A 15738-nucleotide genomic window follows, 5' to 3' on the forward strand; every position below is an offset into this window, starting at 1 on the left:
ATTAAATAATTTACAAATTTAAAGTAGCTACAGTACTTTTTAAGAGAACTTGGACACAAACCAAAAGATATTATACTGATCATAAAATAAGCCTGGCATCAATGTGAAAACAGCTTTGTGTTATGTAACTCCAAACAGTACAAGTAACATTACAAAATGTAGAGCTCTGACTTTATTAAGCCACAAAAACACCCTGTATTGTGATGTTTTAATGCTACAAGTGACATTTTACAAACAATCCTTTTAAATAAGGTTTAAGGTTAAATATTTGTTTTTACATTATTTTCGATCACGTAAATGCAGCCTTGATGAGCGCAAGAAACCTATTTTTTAAAAAAATCCTACCCACCCTAAACTTGAAATGCAGCACATATATAACTATTCTTGGCATTTACCTGCAGTATGAATAAACACGCCATAACACAAATCAGTAAAATCAGATATTACAAGGACTGAGCCATCAGCAAGTATCCATGTCCTGAAATGAGCAGTACTGTAATCCAGCAGAACGTCAGGACATCAGATTAGAGATTCTGCTTACCCCCATAAACACGTTCAACAAGGACACATGTTTTCACATCAAATCAATGCAGGAAATGAACCTAATTGGACCTAGACATTACGGGCGAATGGCCTGAAATGAACGCAGATCTAATTACTGCACATTCACATGCATGCCAATAGGATGCACATGGGATTACTTTGCAATAAAAGTTGTGTTAAAAAAACTCACTCAAAACAAGAAACATGAATTAAATTCTAGGAAAGATTTATAAAGAAGCTAAACAGGAGAAAGTTCACATGTTCTAACAAAGTCAAAATAACAATAAGAATAAACTATTACTAATGAGGAGGGCTGGGAAAATAAGTGTGTGTAAAGCAATTAATGTTGACTGTTCAACGCATTAAAATGAACTCAATCAATGTACTGTAGAAACTTTATATATATATATATATATCCTGAGGCTACACTGTTTTCCCCCCACATTTCACACAAACATAATAAACTTATGAATCCTTATTATATTATAGTGTTTGGGGATTTTTTTTAAATAAATTAATACTTTCAATTAGCAAAGATGTATTTATTTGATCAGAAATGACAGTAAAGAAATGTATAATGTTACAAAAGATTTCTTTTTTAAATAAATGTTGTTCTTTTGAACAGTATCCTGCATCCCAAAAAAATCTTGTTGACCCCAAACTTTTGAATGATAGTGTATGTGAATGTGTGTGTGTGTGTATGCATTAATGCAATATAAACACAGGCTTCTGAACAAACCTACATGCTTAATTAAACTTCAAACAACATGTTTTAGTTAGCATTTTATGATCAGATAAACCGAAACACAGTACTGTTAATAGTTTATAGGAAACAAACAAGCATATCAAATCTTCATAGTCACCTGATAACTCAAGTGGAGCGTTTATACGTGTAAAATGTGCATGAACTCACCAGGACAGCTCTACACCCCTCTTGCTCCAGTCTGATATGTTTAACAGTGGATTACGGTGAAGAGTGTGTGTTGGTGGGAGTGTCACTACACTCCGCCCTGTCCCAAACACACGGTTTCTCTCTGAAATGACACGGGACACACCCCTCTCCAACCCACGCTGATCAGATTATAGAGTCTCTCAGCGCCTGTGGCCAACATAACCTTCCGCTCACCCTGTCCTCGTCACTCTCCCAGCCTCTTTTCCAACAGTTCTCACAGTAAAGGCTACGTTTAACACTAGAAATCTGACAGGACGGTGACTGTAGAGAAAATCCATGTGCAAAACCTGAGGAACTCCTGTTGTTATGGAAGCAGAGCATCCCGTAACACAACTCGCACTGGTTGTTCAGAGAGACATACACACATCAAAGTGAGAACAAACAAACCAGAACACGCTCGCAAGACACTTAGACATCGAAATAGTGCCATCTAATGGCTCCACAAGTACAAAACACCTCATGAGCAACTGTGTGTTTGTTTTCCACTTGACATTCCACAAAAGACGCATTATTATGATATTTCATAATCACTTTCAAGTCTCACTCCATCTCTTGGAACTAAACCATTGGTTTTTGCTACTGTACCTTTAAGATGGCAGAAACTGGTGTCAAAACTGAATGAATTATCTGCTCTGGTCCTGTGACGTGTAAACTATGTCTGTAAAGAACCTGCATATCACTGAAGCTCTTAAAGCCTGAATAAAAACATGATAAGACACAATAAACAGGCTCTCCTAAACTGTCCTTAAATGTAGCACTGGAAAGATTCATTTAGCTGAATCGCATCATACAGATGATTCATCTGAATCAAGTGATTTAAAAGAATGATTCACGATCCATTCCATGATCTGCCGAAGTCATAGGTTCATCATTTTTATAATTAAAGGTGGCTGTTCAACATTTTTTTGACTCCGATATAAAAGCCAAAGTGTTTTATAGTTGTGTTAGTTCCATTTGGTATCAATTCACCTGTTTATTCTCATACTGTCATCCTAGCTATTAAGATATTAAATATCTTTAATGTAGTTAGCTACTTTTTTTTAGTAGCTTTAAATACAGCTACTGGCTTTTTTTTTAAGTAGCTTGGCAAGCTATAGTTTTCAAAGAAGCTTCCCCATCACTGCGTCTAATGTTACACAGTACACAGATGGTTCATTGTGCTGCGCTGCCACAGCTGGTCGATAAAGGATCAGACAAATGTATTAGTTGGACACACTCAATGGGATTCGTATCAGGTTATATTTGCTTTTCAGCTCTATTTGGGTAAAAAAAATATATAATATGACTCACCCTGATTTGTGTCTGCCCTTCATCATAGGCCCTGGGTCTCTCTTGGACATGCTGTGGTCATAGCTGGGGTCTACGAATTTAAAGACGTGTGTGGCTCCGAACTGGAGTGTCACGCCGCTGCGCAGAACCGTAGTGTCAGAGATCCGCTGTCCATCCACAAACGTCTCAGCGTCCAGACTGACAGGGGTCACGGTCACTAGTCCGTCCTCATGCATCAGGTCACAGTGGTGAGGCAGAATCCCAGGCCCGAACAGCTGCAGTGCAGAAAAATCAGGGATGTGTTTTAAACCTATTTTCACCATTCACTGTTCTACACTACTGCGCTGAAGATGTCATCTTACTTGAATGTTTCCATCTTCACTTTGGTCAGATCCGACCTCAGTGACGCTGTGCTGTAGTCTGTAAAGTTTGGGTTTATCCCTGGAGTCGGAGCCATCTGCAGAGCAGCCACAGAGCAGTGAGACACACACGTTTGCATTTGCCTGCATGTCACTCACACTCGATTCAAAACACAAGCACTCTTGCACAAGTGTCACTTCTGTGCTTTAGGCCATGTAATTAAGAATATGCAAAACTACATGTTTCTAAATTTGTCTAGTCAATGGGCTAGCTAAACTACTGTGTAATAAGGCTGTTTTCGAGATGCAACTCCTCCGAGAGGGCTTTCCAGGGTTGAACAGTAACTGATACTAATTAAAGCACTGCCGCTAAAAATACACCACCTCTCAAATCTCAGTGAGAAATTAATACTTCTATTCAGCAAGAACACATTAAAATGATTAAAAAGTGACAGTTACAATATTACAAAAGAATTAAAGATGTAAACGCTATTCTTTTAAAATTTCTATACATCAAAGAAACCAGAAAAAAATGTTTACGGTTGCAACAAAAATATTAAGCAGCACAACTGCTTTTTTAACATTGTTAATAATCAACATTTCAAAATTATTTCCGAAGCATCACGTGACACTAAAGACTGGAGTAATGACGCTGTAAATTCAGCTTTTCCATTAGAGGAATACACTGCATTTTAGAAAATATTTAAATAAGTTATTTTAAGTGGTAGTATTTCACAAGATAACTTTTATTGTATTTTTGATCAAATAAATGTAGCCTTGCTAAGCATAACATACTTCTTTCAAAAACATTTAAAAAATCTTACAGACCCCAAACATTAGAATGGTACTGTATATAAATACTGACCTCACTAATTTACTAGTTGGTCATTAAATGACTAGTCAACCCTCATGACATATCCTTACTAATAATTGTTCAGTACCTTCCTTGACCACTGTGCAAAAACAAAGACTTCTATTATCGGAAATTGGAATTTGATCAGAATTCATAAAACTTGCTGAGAAACAATGAACTTTAATAGGAAATCCTGGGTTATAAATGATGATGGGATGTTAGGGTTGTATTATAGGCTAATTACTAGATTAGTAAGATGATTGGCAATTCAAAGGAGTTGTAAGCAAAACGCAAAGCACAGACAGTAAAAGAAGGGAATAAGGCTTAAAACATGACAGTGCGTGTCAAAATAACTTCATAATACTGATGTTAGAGCTCCTTTTGTATATATTTTGGGAAAAGTTATTTTTTTCAGCCTAGGCAACTTTATAGTTATTTTATGACATTTTGTGAAATCAATAATACAGAATACATTGTAAATAATACCCCAAGATATTTACTAGAGTCTAAGAGGGCAATGCTGGGAAATTTGTACCAATATAAGGAAAAATGTGCTATAAAACTAAATGTTTTTGACATTGTAAAATATTTACCAGAAAATACCACACCAAACTCCTCGTGCCAACAATTTGACCACATAACTGCACACATTACTTTTAGTTCACAAAAAAAAAACAAGTAGGTCACTATGTTTTCATTTTGCTGAAGTGTTTTATAGCTTATCTTTATTTTGTGTGTGTGTGTGTGTGTGTGTGTGTGTGTGTGTGAGAGAGAGAGAGAGAGAGAGAGAGAGAGAAGTAGATCTGGGGGAGGGTGGGAGGTGCAGGCTGGTTCTTGTTACCTTCATGATGACGGTAGTAGTAGGCATAGTGACTGCCTCGGCCTAGGATGAGACGCATGCACAGGAGCCAGGAGCAGACAGAACGGCGGGACACACACCGACACGCGCCAACAACACACGTGAGAGAGCGAGAGAGAGCGAGAGAGAGATATAGAGAGAGGAAAAGCCAAAGCACACCAAACGCAGCAAGAAAGAGAAAAAAGTGCCATAAGCAAGTGGTCAGTCTGTCAGCTGACACACACTCCAGAGAGGAGTGAATATGTCAAACAAATCTCAATTTCCAAGGTCCAGAGAACCCTCATGACCAATACTGCACCATATCTACACCGGACAACAGCACGTCACAAATGACAAAACCATAACTCTCCCATTATAAACAACAAAAGTCCACATGGAGCTCAAAAGGGTGCTTCTACTAAATACTGAGCAAAGGATCTGAATACTTAGGACCATGTGATATTTCAGTTTTTCTTTTTTAATAAATGTCCAAAAATGTCAACAATTCTGTGTTTTTCTGTCAATATGGGGTGCTGTGTATACATTAATGAGGAAACAAAGTTAACTTAAATGATTTTAGCAAATGGCTGCAATATAAGAGTGAAAAATGTAAGGGGGTCTGAATACTGTCTGTACCCACTGTAAGTGTAAATCAATAGTATGATTTGGTATGTATTTGTTACATCACTCATGATGTAACTGTTAATAAAAAAAAAAAAGAATTAGATCAAAGGGGTTCGGCTGACAAAAAAGTTTAAAAACCCCTGATATTAAACCACAAATTGATTAAATACATAGTACATAGTATATTATTAAATAGAAAAGTCAAACTTAATAATGCCAAATAAAATATCATAAAATAATATTTAAACAAACTAATTTTTTTATCATTAAACAAAATAATATACAGTAATTTAATAACAACAATATAACAGTGTTTGTATAAATAACTTGAATGTTTTTATATTATAAAATAACTCAAAGTACAATTGTTTTTTTGTTGTAAATAAAATAAAAGTCAGCCAAAGAATTGTTCCTGAAGTTATCAGTGATTGGTTAGTGAACTTTTTGAAATTATGTGAAGCTTTAATGCTTTCACTGTGTAGATGGCATTTTTTTTTTTGTCTTTACAAATGCGACGTGGGTTGGCTTCAGTATAGATACAGTGACATTACACATCAGGAGAGTTCCTGCTCAACTGTTTGCAGTTAAAAAGCATTGGTTATAAACGCAGTGACAGGGTTAGTTGTGGCTGTAGCAGGGGGAGGAACAGTATGCAAGCAGCAGTTAGACTGAGAGACAGCGTTAGTGAGGGTCAGATCTAGATGATGTGAATTTTCAACTCTAAAAACAATTTGAGTTAAACTAAGGTTTATTTTAAGGGATTTCACTAGCTGACTCTACAGCGGTCCAGACACTGAACTCATTTGTTGGACATAGCTCTACTCCTGCGTGAATGTCAGCGGGCAATCAGTGGGCTGCTCTTCACAGCTGTCACATCAGTGCAACTGAAACTCTAGTGCAGGCTTAGAGCAATACATCTGATCCAGGAACAGCTCTGCTAGCATTCAATGACTCACAAAAGGCCTCTGCTTCTGCTCTAAGTTCCTGGAAAGAGGATGTGCTGTCATAGTGTATGTTTGTGTGTGTCACCTGGGCTCAGTTCAACCAGGTAGGGCAGTTTCTCTGGAGGAATGGATCCGTGAGGCGGCCCCATCCGGTTGTCGGGTTTACGTCCTTTCCTTGGAGCGTAGTCTGGAGGACGCTTTTTCAGCTGGAATACTAAGGCCTCTGTGAAATTGACATAATAACACATCAAAGTCAACAGGGGGCGGTATAACATGCTGTAAATGAGAGGCTCATCTATTATACTTATTTAAACGCTTTAAGCATGTAAAATTAAGGCCTAAATAATATAAAATGCATCTACACTCAAGTTCAAAAGTTTGGGATCAATAAGATTTATTCTTTAAAAAGATTTAAAAAAATACTTCTGAGCAAGGATGCATTCTATTAAATATTTCTATTTCAAATATATTGTATATATATTTTTTATAATTATTCTTGAGCGCCCAATCAGCATATTAGAATGATTTATGAAGTACTATGTGACACAGAAGACTGGAATAACGATGCAGAAAATTCAACTTTGCATCACAGGAATAAATTACATTTAAAATAGATTTAAATATTTTAAAAAAAGTATAGTAAATTGCAATATTTCACAATATTACTGTTTTTTACCATATTTTTATCAAATAAATGCAGCCTCTGAGTGCAGAAAAACCAAAAAGAAAGAAAAAAAAACCTACAAAAAAGAAGAAATGGCATGTGGCTGACCTTTATCGCTTGTCCAGTCTCTGAGGATCTGCAGAGGGCAATCTGTGTCGTCCAGTATGGCCTCCTTCACTGGTTTATCATTTACATGAATCACCTGCACAAGCAAACATGCACACACTTTCAGAGTCTTAAAAAAATTCAACTTTTTTACCCAACGGAATAAAGTTTGACTTCTTTAGCAAAGCATGCCAATATTTCACAGTACACACTCTAGGCAGGCATTAGACACCTGTTTTAATGACAGATACACGCTCCATGTGCCATGATTTAACAGTAGCTTTATGGACGAGCTGTGTGTGTTATTAAAATTGGCCGTTGTGATGGGAGAGGATATTACAATGCCACAGAAACTCTCAGTGTGATCGGCTGAGACGGCGTCTGAAAAGAGCTGGTGGGCAACAGCCCAGAGAGCACAAGGTTGACCGTTGACCGTTTTCACTGACAGCAGATTAGACCAGCCACTTCAAGCACTTCCTGCTCTTCTCCTCTACACTTCCTCCTCATCCCCCCGTTAGTGCAGTGCTAAACGTGTGCAGGCGGGGCACTTTACAACTGCACAATTCAATTCCTCTCAGCAGAGGTGAAGCAGATGTCACCTCCTGGCTTTAATCTGGAAGACAAATCGTGCTGTGGGCTGATTTGATCACAGGAGGATGAGGAGGAGGGCTCCACGGAGAGAGCTGGACACGCCAGAGACATTCAATCAGCTTAATAACTCTACAGCAGACCCACATGACATTCTGAAGAAACTTTCACATCTAGTTTTCCACAGAACTGAAAGGTCCATGATAAATGATTATTTTACACGCCCTATGTTCATCAGTTATATTTGACTTCATTCTCAGGTACAATACATTTCACTATGGATGCTGATATTACAATACTGGTAAAGACCTATAATTATACTGTTATGGTCAATGTTGATCGATAAATAGCCAATATCAAAATAAAACCCTTCCTAAACGTATGTCAATTAAAGTTAAATCAATGACTACTAATAATAACAAATTATTAATGAAATAATTAAATTATCATTTAAAACATGTATGGGTATCTGCAGTTTCAAAAATCTAATTAAAGATTTTTAAGAGCTTTTGAAGACTTACATAAAACATACCTTACAGAGGAAAGCCATGCAATTTTAAAATCTCAGTTTATTTTACAGAATTTACTGATTTTTACGCATTAATATGTTGTTAATGCTGGACAATTAATTCTAAACATCCCTATATATATATATATATATATATATATATATATATATATATGTTCATTAATTATAAAGATTTGTACTTTGAAATATGCAGTGCTCACATTTAGTCTTTTAAATCACATTAGGCTATAGTGTGATTCCTATTTTTCCATCCTCAAATTTAAGAACTCTTATGATATTTGAAACTTTTGCTGAACCATTTAAGATGTGCAACTTATTACATTAAATGTAATAAATGAATTTATTAACATTTAAAAACAAGACAGTTTTTAAAGAGAGTCTGTGAATAAATAAATGCATGCATACACACGTAAATGAATTTAAGCACCATTATAACAGTACAGTATGAAAAAAAACTATAAACATTCTGAGATCCATTCAAGATTACATTTAACAGTGTTATTAAATTATTGTTTTTAAAAATGAAGGTTTAGTCACCATTAGATGACGCTGGATCTGAACTAAATGTAGAACTATGGGAAATGAGCATGCACAATTAAATATCCATGACATAGTATCAAAATATTGTCCATCCCTTCATTGCAGATTTTAAACAACTTTCTGACAGAGGTGCATTTATCATAGGGAAGTACAACTCTCTGAAAGCATTTGAAAACTCCCACCGTGTTAAACCTCACCTGGGCGATGCAGTAATCTCTGGGATTTTCCTTCTCCAGCCCGTATTTCTCCAGAGCCTCGGCCACAGCAAAGTCAGCCATATCAGTAGTTGAGAGCAGGATGGTCTTGTAGGGAATGTTTGGCTTCAGACTATCGGCGTAGATCCTCAGAGTCCCTCCTGAAAGAGAGAGATTGTGTCAAAGATCATTAAGAACTAATAGTGTAGCTTTAATCATTAATCATTAATTAATCAGATTATACCTGGCTTTTCGAGATTACTAAAATTGGCTGATAATACAAGAGAATTAAGAACTAATAGTGCAGATTAGTGGTAGACTGATATATTGGAGAGGCCAATTAATCAGAACTGGCTGATAATAATGCCCATTAACTCCATGCACAGCTACCTTAAGTCAGATCTAATGTCTAAAGACAGGCTGATATAAGGGAAAGGCCTTTGCTGATGACCTAGTAAATGAATTATAAACATTTAGGGTACTAGCATTAGCACAGAAAATATTCCTGTTAAAATACCGTCCTATGTTCTGAATTTTGGCTGTGTCCAATGTAGGTTGAAGAACTTTGTTAGTAAGGCAGCACACATCGTGAGAACTCAAACGTCCCCAACACTGGGATCTAAACCCAGCCGCGTGCTCGACTAAGCCTCTTTAACCAGTTCACACACTGCTTAACTCTTACCGGACGGGGTGAATGTGATGAGTAACTGGGAGCCTTTCTATGTGTGTCACGTTAAGGATTTGCCTCTGGTCTAAACCCTCGGCTGCAGACATATGTTATTATCCTGATTACATAAGCTTGGAAAATCTAAATATCCATGTCTGTCCAGGACAGAAAGTCTATTTTAGGCGTCAGTGTGAACAGAGCTACAAAATAAAGTTTTATGTTGAGGTCTGGAATGGTTTTCTACTTGAAAGTAGGTGGTTCATTGGCAGAAAGTCCCGACAAGTGCAATGCAGTAACCAGGGCTCTGGTTTAGTGCTCTCTTTATATAATTACAGTTTTCAGTGCCCCATGGAGGCAAATTGCTGACATCATAGCCTATTTTACATGAAAAACAAACACAAAGCTATTTTTGCACCAAACAGTCTCTAGACACACATACAGAGCAATTAGTCTATTTATCTTCCAGAAAAGCTCAATGACCATAGATTTCATTCTTACAATGCACCTAAACTAAATGTGCAAAGTTATGCTAATGTGCTCATATCTGTTTTCTGTACTGAAAAAAGTACTTTTGTAGCTTGGTTTCCATATATGTGACCCTTGACCACAAAACAGTCGCTGGGGTATATTTTTAGCAATAGCCAAAAAAACACTGCATGGGTCAAAATTATTGATTTTTCTTTTATGCCAAAGAATTCATTTGGACAAATTCAAAGGCGATTTTCTCAGCACAGTACAAATAGTATGCCAACAAACCATCAATGGAAACCTTATTTGTTCAGCTTTCAGATGATGTATAAATCTCAATTTTGAAACATTGACAGTTAAGAGTTGTTTTGTGGTCCAGGGGCACACATGATCATATGACTTCAATATGATCTCTGAAATGATTGGCTGAATAACAATCCCTCCTGCTAAATAATCTCTTAGAAGTTCACGTGTATATCTGGGCAGTTGTATGTCAGTGTAGATTATGTCTATGATTGGAGACAAAACCTGAGTCTGGTCGACCGTCTCCGCTGCGGAATTCTTGCATCCTCTTCTCCAGCTTCTGCTGACGTCTCCTCTTCATCACCACCTCGGGGTTAGAAATGGTCCTTGTGAAACTGGTCTCTGGCATGTCTTTATATACCTCAGCAGCCAATCTGGAGTTCTCTCTAGCAGAAAAAAGGTACAAAAATAAGTCAATTCAAGATAAAGAGAAACCAAAAAAAATCCTTTCACAAATAATTAAGGCAAGAGACAAAAAACTGATTGGATTTAGTTTTAAAATTGCTCTTAATATGATTTATTACTAATATCTTTTTAAATGGACTATTGCCTTTATGTGCATGTCTATCATACAAGCCGAATTAGCTGATACTCCTCACCCATCCTCGCGGTTCAGTGTGGGATCGTCTCCATCTGGAATTCTGGAAAAGGCCTCCTTCTCCCTCTTCTTCTCTTTCTTCTTCTCCTTCTTGGACAGTGTTCTTTTGAAGTTCTGGATCACCCCCTCTTTCTCTTTCTCAGGGCCATTTGTTAGTGTTCTCTGGTGGCGAGATCAAGAGGAAAAATAAAGAGAATAATTTTGAGAAAAATTGCAGTGGAATATAAAACAGAATAGGCTACAGTGTGAATTCTTAGCACCTTCTTAAATGTTCATTTATCTTTCGCTTAATGGAAATTTATTTTGAATTTAAATAATTAAACAGCATCACTAGCTTTATTTTACAAAATGAATTCATTTGAAATGTGCATTAACTTATTTTCCATTTTAAGCCTCTTTTTAATTATTTAAATGATTTTAAAATTATAGTTTTTATTAATTCTTGTTATAATACTAACAGTTTACAAAACTATTTTAAATGTTTTCTTTCATTTTTAATAATTCTCAGCATTATTATTATAATAACAACAGTTAATATTATTTTCATTCATGATTACTATTTTTTTATATTTAAATTATTTGTGATAATTAATTGCATTATTAACAAATATAACTTAAAAGGGTGAAAGTTTAAGGCTAAATAATGTGGAACAATGTGTTTCTATTGACTTGAGCTCTTAACACTGCTGTGATTTTGCAATACATCATAGGAAACACTCCAAAGATTTAGAAGGGGATTTCAAAATATTGCGTTATGAGTGAATAGTAAGAGCCAAAGCAAGGATTGCAGAGTTCAAATTCAAGCATGCTGAACAAGTTACTCTACAAGAGAGCGGCCAGACAGATGTCACAACATCACTTCAACTCCATATCATCAAGTGGTTGAGCTGAGAGCAACTAAGCAGCAGATTTTTTGAACGTTTTCATATAAAAGCAATCCATCCTAAATTCCAGACATGAATCACAATTTGCACACTTATGGTCACACTTATCCACCTTCGTAAGCCACTAGTGCTTACTTTGCTGGCTTAAACATATCGTGGTTTAGAAGGTAGAACAATCAAACAAAGAGTGAAAACAGCTTAAAATGCAGAAAGTTGTTGGGAACTACCACCCACACACACATTCCTGCAGACTCAGACACTCCTAGCTCTTATTTTATGTCTCTTTGGGGAGCCTTGTTGCACACAACACTAAGAGCCACTGAAGTGGAGAGAGAGAGAGAAGGAGAGCGAGACAGACAGAGTAATATGAAGAAGAAAAAAAATTGATCTGCTCTACTTAAGTGAGGAAATGAAGTGTCTGCTGATGCCTGTGTGTTTTTATGTCCTGAGAGGGTTTTAAACTGACGTGCGATGGGCCGTCTTGTGGAGAAGATGTTTTCAGGGGCTGTCTGAACAGCAGGGGACTAAAAAAGCTGTTCCAACATAACCAAGAGCAGAAAACTCCACAGGAACAAACACAGACACCCTCGGTGAATCGTCGTAAAACTATAGCTTCTGCTTCCAAGCAGAACAAACCGCAGAACCAGGCTCTGTGAAAGCAAGTTGGATTTGTTTTCTAACTTTTGGTGTGCATCCATGTTTTTTCACCTTGGGCATGATGTCGTTCTCATTCTTGAGTACGAAGCGGCCCTCTCTGTCGTCTTTGTTCCAGTTCAGCTGTACGACCAGCGGTTTCTCGTCCAAGTCCAGTTTCCTCTCTTCTGTCACAGAGAAAGATTATGACAGTCAGAAAAACATATCTCTGTGGACTTGAATCATTGTGGACTGAAACCAAAATAAAAGGCATCAGTCCAAATCCAAATTTTCCAAATTACTGCATTTAATTCAAAAGGACATTTACTCAGAGAAAGGGTTTAAAAACTTTTACAGAAATGTAATATGTCAGTGTTGTTTTATTTATGTCACTGTCACTTTACAAACTACAGATATTTTTGTCCACTAGAAACTTGTAGAAAGTCACATTTCCAGCATTTTATCAGATATACAATTGATAGTATACTGAACAGACTAAACATTAATAAATCTTCTTGAACCTCAGTTTCAATACACTGCACTCTCACTACAAACAAGCAAACAAAGAGGGCTTCCTGACATATTATATATGCTAAAGACAGAATGTTTTCTAGAATGAGAGTAAGAGCAGATATTAAATGTGCTAGCAAATGCAACCAGATTACCAAAAACTTTAGGAACCAGAAACATAGTCTGGAAGCACGCCGCTCTCTGCAATGTTTCATTATGAACTGCATTTTGACTTTTCCCTAATGCAACAATGACATTAAGTTGCATTGCTAAAATTAATACTTTTATACAGCAATGGAGCTTTAAATTAAAGGGAGCACAATAATAACAGTAAGGACATAAAATGTTTTTAAAAAAATCTGATTTGTATAAAAATGCTTCACGGTCTCCACAAAACATTATACATGTTTTCAACACTGATAATAGAAAGACTTCTGAAGGATCATGTGGCACTAAAGACTGAAATAATGATGCTGAAAATTTAGCTTTTCATTACAGGAGTAAATTACATTTTAAAATGTAATAATATGAAAAATATATACATTTCACCATATTACAGTTTTTACTGTATTTTTGATAGCCTTGGTGAACATCAGACTTCTTTCAAAAATATATATTTTAAAAATCTTACCGACCTTCCGAAATTCTTCTAAATTTATTAACAGTAAAAAGTCACAAAATGGCATTTTGATGATATTTGTGTTCCTATAACTCACCGCCGCTGACGTGGACCTCATACAGGGAATATTTGGGAGAAGACAGCATCCTCATATCCGGTCTGAACTTTTCGGCCAGCGTCTCGATCACATCCTGCGTGGTCGCCGTGCTGGACACTCGGATACACTTTGTGGCAAAGTTCCCCGCCACTCGATCCTGGAAGTAAAAACGCATCACGCCATGGAACTCCAAGTCCTGCAAGAAGAAAAAGAATACAACAGTCAGTGCAAACTATTTTGGTCCATTTTATTTTCCCATTTCATTTCACATTCCCCTTCAAGTACATGCACTTTTAAAGAGCAACTACATCATGCAGATTCACCATAAGCCTGCCGCAAAAGTTCATCTCTTCCCCATCTGCAGTTTACGATTAAATCTAGCAGGAGGCTACATCTGTACCATCTCTGTTGTGTGAAAAAACGAGCAGCTTTGTGTGACAACATTAAACTTGTAACCTGCAGCGGAGGCTGATATTTGAGCTGGCCGAGACGGATGTATCTGGGACGAGAGGACAGCAGCCTTAGGACAACAGCGAAGACATGCTTGAAGAAAGCTTTGTGAGTGTATAACAGAGGAGCAGGCGTATCAGCATTCACTGATATTGTCTGATTATACCACAGCAATGAGCATCAAAAGCGTTTTATACTCCTCTTGAAAAGCTGTAATAGCACACCAGAGATACACCACTCATTCACTCTATACTGTACAGTGCTGTTTCCGGACACACATGACCTCATGCCTGCTTGCGTGCCGATAAACAACGCAGACCGCTTTCAATATATTTAGCAGCACGAAATATTATATTGAACCCCTAACCATAAGTATTAAAACTGTCAGCACAAATATGTTTTTACTTAAGTGATCGGACAATTTTGTCAGTAATATGAGACGGAGTCAAATTTTCTTCAGAACATTTTAAAATGTAATTAATTATAATTACATTATAATAAAGCCATACAAGCCAATGCACCTAAAAAATAATAAAAAAAGAGATAAACAACCTAAAACAGCAGTAGCAATGTATCTAGTTCCTATAATATGATGCACTTCTGAGTGAAACCGAATATTTGGCAGAATTTGGGGTTTTCGCACCTTTTGACCAATTCATTTCCTTTACCTTTCCTTCCTTAAATGTTCCAATTGTTCAATCTACTGTATATATTTAGAACAATATGCACTGATAAAAAAATTGGTGAAAATAAAACCAAGAACCTTCAATAAGGACAAAGAGGTAAATTCAAGATTTTGCATTATTATAGCCGTTTTCCCAATCGGTGTTGCTTCAATAGCTGCTTTAGAGAACGAGTGCCTTATTAATGTCTAAAAGCCACCAATGAGCATTGTATTGGAGGGAAACAAAAGGAAACAAAGCTCATTTCTGGGCATAATAAATACCCAAAACACAGATAAGGGAAATCATTTTTGGCTTCTAATTTCTGAAATGTGAATGTGTGTGCGCATGAGGTGCGACTTCAAACATCAAAAGAAAACAAATGCCATGGCAACCAGAACAATGAGTGTCAGGAGAGTCACCGTGTGTTTCCTCAAAACACAAAGGAACGTTTCCTGTCAGCTTTAGCATGTGCACCAACTTCAGCCAGCTCGAATATTTGGTTTTATTAGGCCTTTTGTTACAGATTATCAACTCCCATTATAGTGAATTATAGTGAGTTATGGGCAATTGCTAGGTAAAACGAAAAAATCTAAACAAAATAAATGTTCAATAAATCACTACATTTCTTAATAAATCCCAAAGAAATTAGATTGTATAGCCAGAACTATCAGTTTAGCATGCTGGATTGTACTAGACTTCATCTAGTTCAAGTATCTAGCGCACACAGGCACAGGAAGACAGGACACACTCTTTGGCTTCACACAAGAATGTCTTTGAAGCTCGGTAAGACGGTTTGATGATGAAAAGGAGACATATGATCACTACGGCTGACTGTTTGCACC

General features: G+C 36.7%; 1 protein-coding gene across 26 annotated transcripts in view; it reads right to left on the reverse strand.

Annotated features, from left to right (window-relative positions):
• The window catches only part of LOC127983763 (afadin), a 103733-nt gene that overhangs the window by 46708 nt on the left and 41287 nt on the right, over positions 1 to 15738 (reverse strand). For 12 of the 26 annotated variants that reach the window (XM_052586039.1, XM_052586034.1, XM_052586056.1 and 9 more), the window contains 10 exons: positions 13782 to 13977; positions 12631 to 12743; positions 11040 to 11200; positions 10666 to 10826; positions 9006 to 9163; positions 7155 to 7248; positions 6468 to 6605; positions 4818 to 4859; positions 3127 to 3221; positions 2786 to 3039 (listed from right to left, as the gene is read on the reverse strand). In XM_052586039.1, the coding sequence (XP_052441999.1) occupies positions 2786 to 3039; positions 3127 to 3221; positions 4818 to 4859; positions 6468 to 6605; positions 7155 to 7248; positions 9006 to 9163; positions 10666 to 10826; positions 11040 to 11200; positions 12631 to 12743; positions 13782 to 13977 (1412 nt within the window). The remainder of the gene's footprint in view (positions 1 to 2785; positions 3040 to 3126; positions 3222 to 4817; positions 4860 to 6467; positions 6606 to 7154; positions 7249 to 9005; positions 9164 to 10665; positions 10827 to 11039; positions 11201 to 12630; positions 12744 to 13781; positions 13978 to 15738) is intronic. The other 14 variants (XM_052586046.1, XM_052586042.1, XM_052586040.1 and 11 more) reach the window with 3 other exon arrangements.

This window comes from Carassius gibelio, chromosome B20, assembly GCF_023724105.1.
Source record: "Carassius gibelio isolate Cgi1373 ecotype wild population from Czech Republic chromosome B20, carGib1.2-hapl.c, whole genome shotgun sequence".
Classification (NCBI taxonomy): Eukaryota; Metazoa; Chordata; class Actinopteri; order Cypriniformes; family Cyprinidae; genus Carassius; species Carassius gibelio.